Source organism: Etheostoma cragini, chromosome 12, assembly GCF_013103735.1.
Source record: "Etheostoma cragini isolate CJK2018 chromosome 12, CSU_Ecrag_1.0, whole genome shotgun sequence".
NCBI lineage: Eukaryota > Metazoa > Chordata > Actinopteri > Perciformes > Percidae > Etheostoma > Etheostoma cragini.
Window position 1 is genome coordinate 18,494,314 of NC_048418.1, and position 20,263 is coordinate 18,514,576.

The following is a 20,263-nucleotide window of genomic DNA, read 5'->3' on the forward strand; positions in this document are numbered from 1 at the left end:
TTTGGAAAATGGCTGCAATGAAACAAAGAGTGAAAAATTTAAAGGGGTCTGAATACTTTCCGTACCCACTGTACCTGCCCTAGAAGAGAGGTGTGCAAAAGTGCTTTTGAATTGATTAACACTAATTAAAAAGTAAATCTTGACCTAGTTTGAATCTTAATTTAAAAATAGCGCCTTTGTACACAGATTCATTCTAGTTTCAATATTTTTACTTCATGGTAGGTTTTTCTCACCTCAGCACTAAAATCTGTCCTCCTTCTGCCATCTAAAGAGTAGGGGAGCCAGTGAAAACGTGTTTACTGGCAATAAAGTCTGTGCTGTCAAAGACAGACAGGAGGTGGAAGGTAGAGCAGTGACAAGACGTGCTGCCTCTTTTTTTTCTCAAATTGACGGCTGAAAGAACCTGCTTTTCAAGGATAGAGCACTGACCCATGGTCCTGATGTGAGCTCAAATTACTTAATGAAATGTGCAGTGAATGGCAGCTGAAACTAATCCAGTAATTCTTTGGTCTTTTGCTCTGGCTTGCTCTCTCTCTGACAGTGCCTTGACAGGTCTTCAGTATCCTGACAGGCCAATTAGACAGCCATTTGCATATCTTCCTCGCTCCATTTGCCTTGTTCATGTGAGCATAAAATAGGATGATCTGGCTTTCGGACCTGTGTACGACATCAGAGTCACACTCTAACTCTATGCTCCATAATCCATGACCCCTCCACTTTTCTTCACCCCATCTCTCTTTAATTGTAACTGACTCAGACCTCTATTGTTGTATCACCTTTATCCACGTTTACCTGTGCGTGCGTGCGTGCGTGCAGTACTGCAGCTGGGGCGGGGAGTTGCTAAATCCGTAGACAACTCAAATAGTCTCTGTATAGCAGCGGGGCGAGAACAAATAAGCGACTAGCGACTTTCTGAAGAGAAGAGACAGCAGTATTGTCCAGAGAAAGCAAGGTCTTTCTCTGTTGAAGCCGCCACAATCACCTCTCTCTGTTACTGACTGAGGTGACATGTACTGGGCGTGTCGTGTAGTACTGCAGATAGGGTCTGTGCACTGTGCAGGAGGAAAAGTAAGAAAGACACTCTATCACTTCTAAATTTCTCTCTGTGTGATCATTTTACAAGTGAATACAACTGAATCAACAGCACAGCTGTTGTCGTTAACTTTTGTGTTTTTATGTTTGATTACTTTGTCAAAGGATGTTCAGCAGTGCAAAAAAGGCGAAAACTTGCTGGGAACCAACCCATCGCCCTGTTCCAAACAGGCAAACGCTTCAAACAGCCAGTGCACTAGTCATCTAAACTACAAAAAAGTTAACAGGAGCACCCTGACTGATTTATTGAAGATTAATTGATGTTGATTAAATTTCTTCCAGTAACCAGTTACAGTTGATATGTTGTGCCCACTGTACAATATGTGTTAAACTATGTATCCAAACATTTGCTAGGATAGATATGTTCTACCTGGCAGAATGAACTACCCTAGTTTTAACTACATTCAAAGAAGAAAATTGGGCATTCTGATACATATATCCTCCCTGACACAATGAGCTATCATACTTTTAACTAAATTTATGGATGAAGTAGGGCATTCAGATATATATTTCATACCTGACAATGAGCTACCATACTTTTAACTACGTTTGTAGAGGAAGTAGTCCATTCTGATAGACATGTCTGAATTAACAGAATCAGTTATTCTACATTTAAGTGTAGCACATTTAAACCAAACTGTTACAGTACAACTAGGATGCTAATGCAAGTAATAAACATAACCCCAATGATCCTAATCCTAATTGTATAAGTAATTCTAAACAAAATTATGAATAGCCTTAAAACAAATTACAACCATCAGTTAGGAAATAATGTTTCATTATATCTAAAATCAGAAAAGTTTGAGAGGTGGTTTTTGTCTTATAGTCTACAAACTGTATAGTATTCAAGTCAAAGTGAATGAAACAAATGCAATAGGACTCTTTCAAGATGTGATTTTTCTTTTTTCTTTTTTTCTTTTTTTTTTACTGCAAAAACAGGCAATTACCAAATGACGAACTATGGTTTAGACAAGGGATCACTGATTGGATTTAAAAAAAATATGGTTTAAATGTGATGGATGTTTTCTGTCAAGGTGAAAGAGACAAACAGCCTTTTTATTCAATGATGCTTCAGACTGAGAGACCTTGAGATTATAGCTCTCTTTTAGAGAGAAATAGACACGCAGAAAGAGAGAAATAGCCAGGTTAATTAAACAGTTATAAGTACAAAAGAGACAAGTGTTTTAATATATTCTTTTTCACTGTACAAATTCAAATTTAACATAACAGTTTGGAGCAAAATAGTTACCTGCTTAATCTTCATGTTACTACATGAACAACCTCATAATGATCCACAAGTAAGGTCTCGTGAATGTTCTTGAACTTATAGACATACCCTTCATACAAAGTGTTAGCATTGCGATTTGAAAAAAAGCACTCTTATTTCTGGGAACGCCACAATAAGATTGAATCCTAACAATCTCTTACCATGTTAACCATCACTACAGCACGCCTACCTATATTGTAATTGAGGATACACACAGCCATCGAGCTGGTAAGAATACCTTATTAATGGATGTCATGATTGGAATACAACCTTTTGCTTGTAATCATGTGTTGTTGCTTTTTTATCCTCCATTTTCCACTGTTTTGGTCTTTCGTCAGCTTATTCAGCTATTCACTTTTCCAGAATGCTCCCAGTTTACTGCCAGTCAACTCTTAGATTGCTGTTCAATGAATTATATTTTATCCTCATGGTCCAATCTCCTTCTACAGTAATTAAGTGCCTCAAACACACAAACACACATAACCTTAAGACGATCTGTACTGCTGGACATGGGTCTGCAGTGTCAATTATCGCAGTGTAATGATTGTAATGCTAATTTTCAGCCCATTACCCTGTTTTATGTTTCATGCAGTGGGTTGTAATTTAGTGAAAGCGTGATGGCCGGTCTGGGCCTAGGTGATAGATGTTAGTCAGCGCTAGAAAAGGGGAGTTCCGTCGTTAATAGGGTCTAGAAATGAACTGTCAGGTCACTAGGCCCATACACAGGGACAGAGTGGAAGGCTAGAAGCAGGAAGGACTGTCTATGATGCAGTGTGGAGGCTATGACTTTAAGATTGCTGTCAGTATACATGTATGATAAAAGCATATATTTAGGAATATGGTATTTAGAGGCTAAATGTCATATCAATGGATTTAAAAGCCTACATAAAGTCCAGAATTTCACAACTACATTTTTCAGTGCCGTCTTCCACCTCCATGTCATTTCTTCCACCCAGCCAAAAGGACCCTGCCTTATGTTGAAATATCTGTTAAGTGCCTTCTCTAGTTATATTTCTGCAGCATGTAGCTGCAATTCTTTTTCTACTATCCCTATTCCTTTGGACACATTTTGGCATGCCAATCACAGTGCAGAGTTAGATCACCTCAAGATGTCCCTAAGGATCTGACAGCAAGTGAAATAAGATTTTTGTGCGTATTCACCTGCCACTCTGCCTTCTTTTTAGCTATCCGGACAAAAAGGAGGAGTGCTCACTTTTCCAGAAGTGCCAGAACATGTGAAAGGCAATTCCAAACAAGTGGCAGAGTAATGGATGAAGGCAGCGAGGGCCATCAGTCAATTGCAGAACAGAACTAAGTCAGAGTTCAAGCTAACATATACTTACAGCCACTCTCCTGGCCCTGCACTAGCTGCAAATGACTCCAGGCAGACCACTGTAGCAGGAAATTACTTTTCACAATACTATATTGTATGAAGAAGATGTCCATCAAGATTTTCTGAAAATGCTGTACAGTGTCACTGCCACGCTGAACTGGTTTGAGAAAGGCCGCTTAAAGCCGATTGTTGTCTATGACAATAGCGGTCTATGACATCTTTTAGAGAAATGTGGAAAAATGTGCGTCATCTAGTTCTAGTGAGGTAATTAAGTGCAATTCTTTTTTTTTTTCACATCCTGAGTGGATGCTGGAAACAAATATAAAGGAAGTATAGGTCAAATGCCCTTTGAGTTCCTTGCTTCCAGTATGTCCAGTTAGATATATCTAGAGAAGTAAAAAAAAAAAGAAGCTTTAGTTCACTCCAGTCTTATGCTCAAGATCTATATTGGTTGAATTAATTTCCCGTAGTGCCATTAGCATTCTTTTACAGATTTTGAATCTAGTGTTACACCCCTGAGGATCTCTTTGTCTCTGCTAATTGTGAGAGAGTAAGTGAGAATAGAATATATGCAAAATGAAAACTGTGAGAAGGGGGAAAAGAGAAATTCCCTTATCTATGTCCCCCTAGCTCCAATGGCACAAACGGATGAAGACAGTCTAATACCAACCCGTCCTGCCCTTCTAAGACCTTTTGTTGACCTTTTGATGTCATTTAACTCTATCACAAGCGGGGCTGTCGCTACGAGCTAAGGATTTCATCAGCTCACAGGGCATGTGAGTGGGGTATTATGCAGTGACATTATGTGGTTCATAGACGAAAAAGAAAAAAAACAGATCTTGATGGATAAAGTTTGGCACATTATCCACAAGTGTTCAACTTACTGTAACACATAGAGCAGAGGTTGAATACTTAAAAAGATAGAAAGGTAATATCAATCATTCAATCAACCTTTATTTATGGAGTATTTTAAAACAACCAAATTTGATCAAAGTGCTGTTTCCTCGCCACTGTCGCACTGTTGCTTGCTCTGGAGGAGACTACTAGAACTGTTGGGTCCTTGTAAATTCTTGAGATAACTCTTGTTATGAATTGATACTATAAATAAAATTGAATTGAATTTAATTGTACATAAGAATAAATAAAATACATGTAACTCACCCAGGCATACAAGTAAAACAACTTAAGATACATTAAACATGAGAAAACAGCCATACAATATAATCAATAAACTATAAATGTTATGTCAGGTGGTGTTAAAGGCCTGAGGAGAGGTTTAAAAAAAAGATTTACAGCTCAGTGTCTGCACCTATCCCAGATAGATTCTTATTCCAAGTTCATGTTTGCTTTCAAATCTATGTTTAATGAAATTTAGTATTCCCACCCCTTTTAAATGATGCTGTCACAGTATACATAAGAGACAAAGTAAATGTGACGGCTTAATGCAAGTACTACAAACATTCATTGGTATGCACACAAACTGGCTCTTCTTTTCCAGTTTCACACTGTGATTCATTGTAGGAAATGTGTACAAATGAATGTTCTCTTTAAAAACAAACAAAAGACACCTTTACATTGTCCCCCAGCTGAATTGGTGACAAATGATCAGACATAACAGCGATGCATGCATAAGCTATTGCCTGCCGTTTGTTATGACAAACATAACTAGCATGCAGAGATCAATGAAAGATGACAGATTAGGTTATCTTAACCTCCACAGCATATCCCAAGTACACTGCTCATTAGCACCTCTCAAGATGTTTTCTCTGAATGTACCTGATGCTGCATTCCATCTCCCCCCAACGCCCCCACACTCCTGCTAGCCCACCTGACTGATGGTTCTGTTCTGTCATTTAGTTAAGAGTGCATTAGCATGCAAAAGGTCTCCTGGGGTTCTCAAATGCCACCTGTCAGATTTCATTGATGTTGTGTTTGCTTGAGTTACTCATGCTGTAGTTAAACATATATAGGAGATAATGGGAACATGTTTGTGTGCACAATAGGCTTGGGTTTGTGACGATTGGCCATCTGATTATATATTGACGATTGAAGAGATGATCGATTGTTTTTTTCTAAGCCGATATTAAGGCTATTTTAAATAACTTACTATCAGAACAACCAGAAGATTTTATTTAAAAAAACAAATAAAATAACGTATCTAGAATCTGCGCCCTGCAGATGTTTCTGGTGAAGTGGCAGGTCCGCCCGCTGAGCCCTGTTAATCAGCACAAGTGACAAGTGAATTTTAAATTAAATTAATTACGAACCAGTTTGCCGTCTCTTTTCCACTGATCTGACACCCATATGCCGGCTCTCGCTTCATAAGAGTAGTGAATGGTAAGGATATGATTTGGATTGTGAAATGGAAGATAGATGAAAATGTTAAATGGAACATTGCGCTGTGATAGTGCCACACCAAGCACAGACACGGTGACTTTTAAAAGGGAGCCCTCGTTTGACATTTTTTACCATAGCAGTATGGTCTCAATGAATCCAAGCAGCTATGAGGATTCTGCTGAGGAAGCTCATCCTTCTTAATGAACCATAAATTACCATTAAATGTTAGTTCAATCAACAATATAAAATACCACATAGGGAGGATGTTGGGGTGGTGGAGAGCGGCATGAGTGTAACAGAAGGGTAAACAGTAGGCTCATCCGAGGTGAACGGCGCCTCGCCTGGATAGTGGATGAGAGCAGGCGGCAGCAGCCGGGGGCGGGGACAAAATCCGCTCTGCAGTCGGAGAGTTTCCTGTCGTTTCCAGCAGTTCAGGCTAAACAGGAAGTGACATAAACACTGTGGTCTGATTCCGATTTAATAAAATGTTATCAGACCATTAGTTCAGCTTGTATACTGTCTCCAGTTGTTTTAATTAAGATGGAGTAGTTCCCAAAATGCAATCTGTTGCTGATTTTAACAACACACTCTAGATGATCTGTGATCTGAACTGATAGTCTCTCTGACTTCTAAACGTCACTATCAGCCACACAACATGTGGTTTGTTCAGAATAAGCCTTTAAATCAGACAAATGGCAATTAAAATTCTTCCAAATCCAAATCAATAAAAAGTTTATATAAAACGTTTCCCAGCGTGCACTGGGTCCACCTGGGGCTATGCAGTTGGTGAAAAGCAGCGGCCTGCGTCTCAAAACTTTGGCCGCCTTGATCTTGTGAGGTTATCGTTGCCGACGTGTCCATGACGTCAGATTAAGACACAAATCTAACCAGCATGCATTGGGTGGCGATGGCCGGGGATCGATTCTGGTCAGAACGGGTTCATCTTGAACAAGCCTATTGATAGTGACGGGTTATAATGTCTACGCTATACTCCTGCTTGATCATGATCGAACGTTACTTGCCACACAGCTGATGTTGATCAGCCATTTTAATTGCAGCTGCAATGCTATGCCTCATTTTTGTGACTTTTATCGTGTATATTGTATATTGTTTGTGACTTTTTTTTTGCGTGCATATAGTATAAGTAAATCAGAAAAAGTGTTTTATCATACTTCCTCTTATGCTATAACTGCTGTGTGTGTGTGTGTGTGTGTGTGTGTGTGTGTGTGTGTGTGTGTGTGTGTGTGTGTGTGTGTGTGTGTGTGTGTGTGTGTGTGTGTGTGTGTGTGTGTGTGTGTGTGTGTGTGTGTGTGTGTGTACACACACCTATGCATGTGTTTGTGAGAAATGAACTGTCAGCTATAGCAAACAGCGGGTGCCTAGGAACAGAGGAGGGGAGGAAGGTGAGAAAGAGGGTAGAAACAACACTCTGTGAGGCGTGTCAGGGGTAAGGGAGAGCAAGGTTGAGTGGTGCATCTGAATGTTGATGTTAAGAGTGGAATAATTGCTTACCGCTGTGAAATCTGCTACAGAGGAAGTGAGAAGGAACATGGGGCTGAGAAGGTGAGAAAGAGGAGAGACGGCAAACGGAGAGACCCAAGAGGTTGATGGTGATATTTAAACCTGCATTAGTTATTTAATACACAGTAGTTACTGTATCTCTCTACACCCTTCCTCCTTTATCTTCCCTGCAGCCTCTCCTCTCCATCACTTTTTAACCTACTTCTTTGTATGTCTTTGACTTATTCTGTACTACATGTCAGTGTTATCCATCACACTGCTAATTTAAGTTTTTAGTTTTTGGGGAAGAGCTTCCCTATTGTCATACTCATGCCCTGCCTCTGATTTTTCTTTTTAAATCCTGTGAACAGTTGAAAATAGGGGTGCACAATATATCAGGTTTTTTAATCGTCATCACAATATCAACTGACACAATAAACACAAAAGGCTGGGACATATTGCGAAAGACAAATTTCTTTTTTTTTCAGCAATTTAAAATGTAACTGTAATTCTGTTTGTTAGTGGTGCCTTTTATATTCATTTCCATGTTCAATTTGTCCAATAAAAGAATGTTTAAATTAAAAAAGCAGTTTGTTGTATTTAAGCAGGATACTACGAGCAGCAGAAATGCAGAACTGAGCACATTTTAATATCTGTTTCTTTGTCGCAAGTGATATTGTTAGCGCGATATTCAATATTATCGCGTATTTTCCTCACATCGTGCTGCCCTAGTGAAAAACTAGGCTTGCTTTGTGGTCCAATGTTTGATGTACTCTGCCAGACCCCCCACATACCATTCACACAACTTTCTGCTTAACTAGATAAACCATGTCCCACCTGCGTTTACCTTTTTCTGTTTGCATATTTTCACTTGAGAAATGTGTGATTCAGCACATAGCTAAAGGCATGTTCTTTTGCAGTCTCTCATGGCACTCACATCCATGGTCTTACTCACAAATAGCCTCTCCTAAACTGTTCATTGCTGTGTCCAACTTCAACACTCCACTCCTTCGTCTCGGTTTTGAACTCTTCAGCCACAAGGCTTCTCTTCAGCATTTAAATCACACAACTATATCTTCACGCACTCCAGTTAACAGGCAACACTGACAGCCACAGTTCATCAGGTGAATTCTAATCCCACAACTACAGAGGCTGCAATTAACACTAGCAAATCCCCCAGCAGAATGAAAGTGTATTGTCTGCAATATTGAATTCTCTCCATTCCTACATTATGTTGTCCAATGTATCAGTGGTCCTGGGTGAATAGATAACTGTGTGTGTGTGTGTGTGTGTGTGTGTGTGTAAGCTGTTGATTTGTCACCCTGAGGTCAAGTGGAAAGTGCGACAATCTCCCAAATGCAATTAGGAAGTGGCCGGCTATCTGAAAGAGCCCAGTGAGACTGTGATGAATTGCTCCTGCGTGTCTGTCTTTAACTGACTGTGAGTCTGCTGTGACTGCACCGGTCAACAAACACGTCTAACCATGCAAACAGAAACACACCGCATTGTGTAAATGCTAGCAGGTTTATTGCATTTCAGACATCCAGACAGACCCTCAAGAAATTGATAGAGATGGTTATCTCTTTACAGTCGGACTTGATTTTTCTGGAAGGGGAAATAGATGCTGGTGTTTGACAAAATTCACTCATTAGACAACATTTCAGGAGGTATTACCTGTTCCACCTTGATTCTGAGGAGCTCTGTAAATGTTTTGAATGATTTATTTGTGTGTGCACACTTGGGTGTCTATTAAAAGAGGTGCTTTCATTCAATACTGGACGAATTTGTTGGTATTTAAAGAGTACACATGCTAGACTTTAAACAGATCATGTCATGTATTGTAGTCATGTAGGGAATTGTTTGTTCCCCTGAATACTGACTTCTAATTGTTATGTCATGACTTTTTATTCAATTACCTTTACTTTTTGCAATGTGTGTCTTTTTTCTAAAGATCCTTTGGTGTAAAGTACCGGAGTCAAGCTTTGAGTGTAGATTTAAAAAGCCACATGTCAGGAAGTGACACATCTACAAAGGCGCCACTGACATGACAACTTATCCTCCAGTTAACTGCCTGGCGCATAGTGTCCTCATCGTGTCCTCGCCAAAAACCTTGAGACAGTACAGAAAATCCCATTAAGCCAACAGGAGAAAGGCTTAGTGGAAGGCCAGGAACCCTTTGTTGTCATCCTCCTCTTCCACCCTCACTCACACAACACTAGAACTGCAAAAGGAGAGGGATATTTTTCTGATATTCAGCCAGTGTGATTAATTTTTACATTTTGAATCACCGCAAGGTTAAGAACAAATTGATCATAAAGTAGATGTACTTTCTATTCTGCCCATTATATGCAGATACACCTTCTTAAAATGTCTAACCTTGATACAAAAATGGACATTGCATGACTCATATTAGTTTTGATATCGTGTATATTTTTAATTACCATTCAAAACCAAAATTACATATTACACTTGCATAAAATTATGCCTGCATACAATCTAACACATAAGCAACTATACAAACAAAGCACATCCTATCACCAAAAGAACAAAGGAAGATTTGTTTTTATCTCAAAGATTAGCTCTAGTGACACGTCAATTGGTTTTGTTTTTTGCACATTTTTACAGTCCTACTTTTGACGCATATCTCTTACTTGCTCAGTCATAAACAGCCATGTGCTCCATTAGCCACTCGGGTATGTAGAGCAAGGTGCTTCTTCATGGTGGAAATATCTTATGTCTGCAATCAAATGCACAATAGATTGAACCTGGAAAAACTCTCCAGGTGCCATTTTAGACTGCAGTTTTCTAAATATATTTTAAAATGTATTTAAAAAAAAAAAAAAAAAAAGGGTTGTTGGGGATCTTGTACAGATAGAACTGAACTTTTTTTACTTTTAGCATGAACGAACACATAGCAAAGCAAAAGATGAGTAAATCAAATCTCATTAAAACCTCACATGCTGTAATGAAGCCCTTTTCCCTCAAAATAACTTATCCATAGTGTGTAGACTGGGAGCTCAATGTGCGTGTGTGTGTGTGTGTAGTCAGGGTGTATCTGTGGGTCAGTAGTGGGATGAAGTGTAATCCAGTGATTAATTAAACGAGAGGAACGGGTGAGTGTGATCTCAGCACTGAACGCAGTAGAGTGAAGGAATCAGGGCTTAAAACCGCCTCTGCTTAGAAACTCACTATAATCAAGGTCTTAGAGCAACACACACACACACACACACACACACACACACACACAGACCCCAGATGGAGTAACACCAGTATTTGATTAAGAAGAGGATTTAACATGATTGAATTTCCTCTTTCTCTGTTGAGTCTTGACTGAGAAGGAGGGTTCAGGCTTTCAGTGTTTCAGAAGTCGCTTCCTAAATGTTGCTGTGCAGGTGATAATCAGGATATGAGGTGATACATCACATTGTTAACTGCAAAAATTCTAAAGAAGACAGGTGTTTCCTTTTATAGGGCACTAATTGGTGAAATATTAGCTTGTCACTCCAGATAGAAATTCAAGGCTTTATTCCTGGCCCTAATTTGTTTGCACTCACGTTGCACGTGGGTCACATTATTGGACAGCATGACACATTCTTTCATTTTCATGCTGATGATACATAATTGTACCTCTCCTTTAGCCCAAAGGACTTTAAGCAGACTGTCTATTTTACATAATTGTCTTCTTGGCATCGGGGGGGAATTGCCCAAAACCTTTTAAAACACAGGTCCCGACCCCAGTTTGTCGTTTGATACTGTATACTGAGTTTTGCGTTAGTTAGTAGTTATAGTCTGGACTTTATATGGATGGTGTTTACAACAATTATTCAGGCTTTCTTTGTCACACCATATTGAGATTACTATAGGCCTAACGGTTTACCTGCAGGTTCTTCATCAATGTGCTGCTGCCAGACTCCTATCTTAAATTATTATCTTAAATTCATTGCCATTTTTACACTAGTTTACGTTACATGTTGGTACTGACAATGAAGTGACAACGTTTGCCCGACAGCTCCAGCATGTTGCCAGTCTAATTCACAGGTCTGAAGACTAACGTCAGTATTGGTTTGTGCATGCTGGTGTACTGTAACACATGCAACACATGCTAATAATGTTGTGTAAACGCCGGCTGGAAAAAAAAGATGTCTTATGAGACCGGATGATTCCATTGGTGTTGATTAGTCACTGGAAAAAAAAGAGTTTTTCATCTTACCTGTATTTATGTTGTCTTATTCAGATGATATAAACAAAGTTCATTTTAGAGCTTTGTTAATAAACAGAGATAGTGAGCTTATAAGAAAAAAACATGTCTCACAATGAGCTTTCCTTAGTATGTGCCATTTCTGAGTTTTTAGCTTTTGGGGCGGCGGGGGGCCTTGACCAACTGCCACTTTCTTTGTTTGAAAGCCATGATGTGTCTCTCTCATGGATGGGCCAAATTCTCTGGGCGGGCAAAGCAGAAAAGGGGAGGTAACTTTGATTCCAGATCTCTGAGCTTTCATTTTCTCAGAGACAGAGCAGGACACCCAGGGCTCGGTTTACACCTATCGCCATATCTAGCCACTGGGGGACCATCGGCAGGCTGGGGGAACTCATATTAATGTTTAAAAAACTCATAAAGTGAGATTTTCATTCCATGGGACCTTTTTTAAAACAAAGTGTAAGCATGGATACATGTTTTTTTTTTTTTTTAAGTTGTAAGAAATGAAACGCTCTGTCAACTACTGGGCTTAAAGTAGGAATGTGCAGTTAATGTTTTTTGCTCCTTGTGACATGTTGGTTTGTGGAGCATCGTTTCCTCATTAACTGATGTCGTCTTGTCCGTTTCCATTATATTGCCGATTTACCATCCCGTAAAATACATGCTTCCTGACAGCTTGATATTTTCTGTTGATGCGGTTTATGCCGCTCAAGCTTTCTGTGGAGTACCATCTTATTTTAGATAAATGGTTTTATTGAAATTTTTTTTGCTGATTCTTCCACTTCACTCTCAATCTTCCATAGCAACAGACCAACTTCCCAAAGCAGGGACCTATGATATTTACGGAACCCTTTTCCCTCATGACGTATTGGCCAAGAGATTAGACTTCACTTCCTCCATACACCACAACGGAGTGAAATTATAGTGTTCCTTTTGGTTGGGGCTGGTGAGAAGCAAAAAATGTATGTGTGTGTGTGTAAAGTTCTTATTTGCTGACGCAGTAGGAATTAGTCTGAAATCTCTGTCATCGCCATTTACATATTCATTGGCACATCACATTCCTCCTCCTCATCTCTCTCTCTCCCTCCCTCCTCTTCTGTGGCTCACTCTATCTTTCGTCCACTCCATGACTCGGTTACATTCTCCTGCAAAAATGTAATCCAGAAAAAATGAAATTGCCACAACAGATGGAGTGAGAAATGGATTTGCATCCAACCCCAAACTGTGAAGTGGAAGTACCTTAGCCTCCTCTTAACCACTAAGTCAAGGTTTATGTATAAACGCTGCCGCAGTAACTTATAATCATTGGTTTTTTTAAACCAGATTCCTCTCCCATTGGTCCCATCTAAGGCCATATTTGCTCAGTTTGTGTGTATATACAGGCAGGATTTAGGCCGTGCTTATCGCTTTTCTCTCATACCAACTGCTGTGTTTAATGTTATTCTAATGTTCTATGAGTACACATCACGTACCACAGCCATATTGGGGACCTTTTCATCTCGATAACACCTCAAAGGTGTAATACCAGGGCCAGGCAACTTGAAAATTGGTTGGGGACCAAACCTTCAAGCCCACTGTGCTTGGCAACATCATTATTTCACTACGAGAGGGTGTGAAGAGTTGAATCAGGTTAAACAGAAGCCAGAGAGAAAAAATAAGACTGTGCGCATGACAGTGGGATATGAAGACGAGGGGGGGGGGGACAAAGCCAGTGGCGAAAGGGAACTTTGTCTTTGTCAGTGGAGTGTAAGCCTGCAAGCAGAATTCCCAGAGCTAGGAAGCTTTTTTTTTGCCGGTGTGTCCCACTTTGTTCTGAGAGATATGAGCCAGCACAGGGTCAGAGCACTGCAGCTTTTTGTTCCCTGTGCAAGGAGATTTCCCAAATCCCTGAAATGAACACTTGTGCAGAGGAAACACTTCACAGATGATTCAAGACTCGCAACAAGATCTACACAAAGAAACACACATGCAATCAGTGCGCATAGTAGTGCCCTCTGCGGACACAACAAATTTCATCTTTTGTTGAGCTGGCACAGTTTGACACATATCAAAAATTAGTTTTCTCTTCACTAAACCCCAGGAGCTGTATGCTGCGTTTTTGTAAGCATTTCATGCTGACAAAGATCTTTGTGTCCAGATATGGGACTGAAATTGAAAGAAAATGTCAGCAATGTGTATTGTTAGTTTTAGAAATGAGACTGAAATTGCAATGAAAATATCAGCAGTGTGCATTGCATAGTTTTTTACTTCATTACCCATGGTTTGATTCTGCCCCAATTATCTGGAAGCAAGTGCTGGTTTTTCAGAAAATCACAGGGAGAAATAAAGGAAGAAACAAACAAAGCTAAATGAGAAAGCTATTTCCAGCAATGTTGTGAGAGAAAAATGAGTGAATGAAAGAAATCTAGTTATTGGAGATGTTTCCAATCCCCATGTTTTTGTCAAAGCAGTGTCAATCTGAACCTACAGTAAGTACGGACTTTGTCCCTTACTCTTAGTCTGATAGTTTTTGTTAAGCACCCAGAACCCTCATGTCTGTCCATTGATGAGCCACATGCTGAGCATCATTTGCCGTCTCTGTTGGTGAGCCTGTTCTGTTTCATCTTTAGAACTCACATGGTTAATTTTTCTTTTTCTCTGCGATAAACATTCAGGATATTCAAGACTTCCGACTGATTTACAAATACTTTCATCCTCAAAATTGTCTAAAAAATAAATAAGAGACTTTTAATTATAATTAAATGAATCTCTCTGACTGTCTTCACGTAGTTTTTTTTTTTCTTCTCCGTTTTAATTTGCTCCTGATTCACTAAATGTCATTGGCATATGCAGATTGAAAGTGCTCCCTTAACATTTTAGAATCAAGTTTTGGTGACACATTAACAAACAAAGAAATCCTATAAACATGGTCCTCTGTTAAAGATAGAAATTGCTGTCTAGAACACTACACTAGCTGTGTTGGAATGTTTATTTTATCAACTGTAAATGTAAAACATTACATCATTAATGCATCTTTCCGTTGTCTGTTTAGGGGAGATTTGTGCCTTTAAGATCTACGGTCAGGATGCTCCGTTCGAGGCAGTGGTGTTGAATCGCACATCAGGAGAGGGAGTCGTGCGGGTCAGTAGCCCAGTGGACTGTGAGTCCCAGAAAGAGTATACCTTCATCATCCAGGCCTACGACTGTGGGGCCGGGCCCAGCGGGGCCGACTGGAAGAAATCCCACAAGTAAGTCCACCAGTGTCTGTTAATGTGCTGTGTGGGTGTATTTAGTTTAGCCGTCAATAAGAAAGATCAGGTCAAACATGATTTTCTTATGTGTTTTTCTAAACAATGGCTGATGTGAAAGGAAAAACATTAAAGATTGTTTAACGTAATTTCTAAATGTTCTGTCCTGGTTTACTGGGAGTGACAGAAATAGCACATCAGTAGTCATGTTTCCATCAACGTATTTTTTTCGCATTAGTAAATGGAAATGGCAAAATTGGAAAAAAACTTCCTCATATTTGCAACAAAGTTTTCACACTCTCTTAAGGTGGTTTTTGCCTTTTTTTTAAAAAGATTAATGTGAAAAATGGGAGATGGAAACACTTTTGCCAAATAAGTTGTGATGTAGCAAACATGTAACATGACTATAGTCATGGTATCTATCGGATGGGGGAAGCATTGGGGTGTGGGTCCCAGATGCAAACTTTTATAAGTTGAGCCTCACCAACACATACAAAAAGAAATCATGATATTTGTAACTGCACGAGAAAATACAACCTTAAAAATGTGTCCGAAAAATTAAAACTGAACACTGCAATTACCAAACAGCACATTAGTGTGCTAGATTGCATTAAACTGATGTTCGAGGTATTTCCTACCCTTTTTATAAAAACCATTTAAATCAAATTTTCAAAAATGTGATGCTTGCTCATGTTTTTGTATTATTTTCAAGCATTAACCAAATGCATCTCAACTTGTTGACACAAAGAGGTTAAAAGGGATTTGTCCTCCTGATTTGGGATTTGAAAGTGGAACTATTATACTTTTTAGTCTATAGTTAGTCTATAATGTCATAATGACAGCCCCAAAAAAAAACATACTGGCTAAACTATTCAAGCAGGGCGGGTTTCTTTAGGACCGGGGGGGGGGGTCCATCTGTTGCTAGGAATGATGACACAGTGAACCAATCAGCAGACCAACCTTGACTGAGGTGGTACTAAAACAAGTACCTGTTGGCAACTACCAGGGACTTTTTTTTTCATAAGGGAAAACCAAAAAAGTCCAGAGTCCAGTGACCTGCTACCACGTACTTTTTTTTTGTACTACCTCAGTCGAGGTTCCAAGCGAGCTGAGGCGATCCCAAAAGGTGACGTGGAAACCTGCAGACTGCTGGTTGGTCGGATCACTGCGTTGTTAGCAAACAAGAGTGCGAAGTGTGTGTCCAGAACAAACGCAACATTTAAAAAAAATCTAGCCAGACACCGACTGATTATCTACTCTCTGCACTATTCTCACTTTTCAATTGTTCAATATTAAGGGCTATTAGGGGCTTTATGTCGTTTCCAATATTGCACACTGTTACTTAAAAAAAAACAAGACAACTTAATAATGAAAAGTTTTTATTTAGCTTTTTTCAGCATCCTGGTCTTATTCCTCTGCACCCTGTGACAGTGTCCACCCGGCTCTGCTGTCCCAGATGCATCCCAGTTGTTTTCATAAATCTCTCCATGACTCTCATAAAGATTATACGAAGCCCAGCAGGTCAGAACCAGAGATCTCACCAGTCTGACTTTGCACAAACGGTACACAGCACACACAAACGGTACACAGCACACATGTTGTTGTGTAATCGTGGTTGCTAAAGTTCATGTACCTTACATAGTATATAGTAAATAGTGACCGGGGCCCCTAACACTTGCAAATGTTATCTAACGTTGCCAGGAAACTTGACTTACCCTTTTGTGTTGGCGAACAACAGTCATGTTGACATCTGAACTCCGTCGTAATTCCCAAACTCCTGTATTTTTTCAGCGGTGATTTTTGTTGCTTCCTTTAGCTTCTTTTGAAACAAAACATTTATTTTGGCTGTGGCGAGTAGCCAACGTGCTGTTGTGAGTCGCGTTAAAAATTACATCATCACACGTAGCTATGGTGACCAGCCACGCTGAGGCGTTACTCATTTTGCAATGGAAAACGGACGCAGAATGCGTTGAGTAGAGGCGAGTCAAGTCGAGTCGAGCTGCTACCAGCAGTGGAAAAACGCCATATGTGAGTCGAGGAGGTACCATGCAGTGGAAAAACGCCAATATATACAGTGAGGAAAATAAGTATTTGAACACCCTGCTATTTTGCAAGGTCTCCCACTTAGAAATAATGGAGGGGTCTGAAATTTTCATCGTAGGTGCATGTCCACTGTGACAGACATAATCTTAAAAAAATCCAGAAATCACAATGTAGGATTTTTTAACTATTTATTTGTATGATACAGCTGCAAATAAGTATTTTAACACATGTCTATCAGTCAGAATTCTGACCCTCAAAGACCTGTTGGTCTGCCCTCAAAATTTCCACCTCCGCTCCATTTATTATCTTAAATAAGATGTACCTGTTTGAGGTTGTTAACTGCATAAAGACACCTGACCACCCCATACAATCAGTAAGAATCCAACTACTAACATGGCCAAGACCAAAGAGCTGTCCAAAGACACTAGAGACTACATTTTACACCTCCACAAGGCTGGAAAGGGCTACGGGGAAATTGCCATGCAGCTTGGTGAGAAAAAAGGTCCACTGTTGGAGAAATCATTAGAAAGTGGAAGAAGCTAAACATGACTGTCCATCTCCCTCGGACTGGGGCTCCATGCAAGATCTCACATTGTGGGGTCTCAATGATCCTAAGAAAGGTGAGAAATCAGCCCAGAACTACACGGGAGGCGCTCGTCAATGACCTAAAAAGGGCTGGGCCAACCGTTTCCAAGGTTACTGTTGGTAATACACTAAGACGTAATCATGATCACGAAATCATGCATGGCACGGAAGGTTCCCCTGCTTAAACCAGCACATGTCAAAGCCCGTCTTAAGTTTGCCAATGACCATTTGGATGATCCAGAGGAGTCATGGGAGAAAGTCATGTGGTCAGACAAGACCAAAATAGAACTTTTTGGTCATAATTCCACTAACCGTGTTTGGAGGAAGAAGAATGATGAGTATCATCCCAACAACACCATCCCTACGGTGAAGCATGGGGTGGTAGCATCATGCTTTGGGGGTGTTTTTCTGTACACGGGACAGGGCAACTGCACTGTATTAAGGAGAGGATGACCAGGGCCATGTATTGCGAGATTTTGGGAAACAACCTCCTTCCCTCAGTTGGAGCATTGATGATGGGTTGAGGCTGGGTCTTCCAACATGACAATGACCCGAAGGACACAACCAGGATAACCAAGGAGTGGCTCTGTAAGAAGCATATCAAGGTTCTGGCGTGGCCTAGCCAGTCTCCAGACCTAAACCCATTAGAGGATCTTTGGAGGGAGCTCAAACTCTGTTTCTCAGCAACAGCCCAGAAACCTGACTGATCTAGAGAAGATCTGTGTGGAGGAGTGGGCCAAAATCCCTTCTGCAGTGTGTGCAAACCTGGTGAAAAACTACAGGAAACGTTTGACCTCTGGAATTGCAAACAAAGTCTACTATACCAAATATTAACATTGATTTTCTCAGGTGTTCAAATACTTATTTGCAGCTGTATCATACAAGTAAATAGTTGAAAAATCATACGTTGTGATTTCCGGATTTTTTTTTTATAAGATTATGTCTCTCACGGTGGACATGCACCTACAATGACAATTTCAGACCCCTCCATGATTTCTATGAGGGAGAACTTGCCAAATAGCAGGGTGTTCAAATACTTATTTTCCTCATTGTAGCTGTAATCTTGGAGGCCAATGCTGGTCATTTCTCATCAATTTCGGGTCACATTACTGCCGGGACATGTCCGGTTGGATGGTGTTTGGTTTAGAACACCAAGTTTAGAAGAAGGTGCAGCAGCCATAGGCAGTATGAGAAAAAAAAAAGTGTTTTTGAACTATGAAGCATGTAAACATGTTCTAGTACAATCACAAAATAGTGTAAACTTGAAAATGCTATATATTACCTCCACTTTAAGACCCTGCTAGATAGAGGACTGGCTTGCAGTGGAAATTGTGTTTTCTGAGTTTGTTTGTTGGATGTATGTAGGATCCAAATGTATAACCTAGTCCTGCTGTAGCTGTAGCAGAGTTCTTGGAGAAAATTCATTCATGCCCCAATACATAACAGCCAGACAAACTAACAAGGATTACATTTATACTTCTTATTATAAATACTCTACAACAAGCCCTCCCTTTAAATTAATGGAGGGCTATGCTAAAATAATTTTAAATCGGCTTTAAAATATTAAATAATTGATGTATGACTACCACTGCTTTTAATGCGTAAATTGAAGGAACTAACAGATTACATTTCAATGAAATTGAATTTTTATATTTTCATGTGACAAATTAATAAGTAAAATAGAAGTGTGTCAATGTTTCTTTTAGATGTTTGCTACAAAAATGTTATTATAAATATTTTACACCCACATATCAAGTTATGATAGGATTTTGTCTTTGCAGTTCCTACTGATATCAGGGTTGATATCAGGAGATGATGATGGATAATTCAAAGATGACGAGTCCAAAGATTTCAGATCATGTGCAGCTTTATTCAAACGGTGAACAAACTTTCATGACAAAGAGAGTGACCATTGAACATCCAAATAACTGTGTTTTTGTATTCTTCTTGTCCTGCACAGGTCAGTTTATATATTTCTGTGAGTCAGGGTTACCTTCAAAACGACTCCTTATTTGTTAGACACTTCTAATAGTTTTACACATTCCAAACTATTCCTGCAAACGAGTGTGTCCCCTTTACGCTGACCCTGCTGTGGAAGTTCCCTTAGAATAGTTTAATACATTTGAACACTTACATGCATAAATACCAACCTATCATCTACTTTCTCTTATTTTTTTATTTTATCTTTTCCCCAAGATGTTCCAGTACGTGACAGCTGAGTCTTGCAGTTCTGCTCTCAGGATATGTCCCCCTAATGGCCCATCATTATAATGTGTGTTCGTATGTGGGTATGGCAGTGCTACGTGAATGAGAGTGAATGACAGGCAGAATGGCATGGACAGCAGCAAATCAAACCCTCTGGTCCTTCAGTCAAAGACAAGGAGCTGGGAAAATAAGCCGCTGCAGGCTTGGGACTGAAAGGAAGGAGAGAGAGAAATTTATCAGCTCAGGGATCTGTGATGAATTTCAGTAGTGGATGATGAATGACACTCTGTGTGTGTGTGTGTGTGTGTGTGTGTGTGTGTGTGTGTGTGTGTGTGTGTGTGTGTGTGTGTGTGTGTGTGTGTGTTTATCGCTGCATGACATTCTAAATAGGCCTCATTAGGCTAATGTCATTAATTAGCCAGATGTGCTTCTTCAGATACACTGAAAGTAGTTGTCAGAGAAGGTCACCAGTAAAG

General features: G+C 39.8%; 1 protein-coding gene across 1 annotated transcript in view; it reads left to right on the plus strand.

The window, feature by feature from the left end:
* The window catches only part of clstn2 (calsyntenin 2), a 175,810-nt gene that overhangs the window by 98,313 nt on the left and 57,234 nt on the right, over positions 1 to 20,263 (plus strand). Inside the window, exon 3 of the mRNA XM_034886794.1 lies at positions 14,759 to 14,954. Coding sequence (XP_034742685.1) covers positions 14,759 to 14,954 — 196 coding nt within the window. The remainder of the gene's footprint in view (positions 1 to 14,758; positions 14,955 to 20,263) is intronic.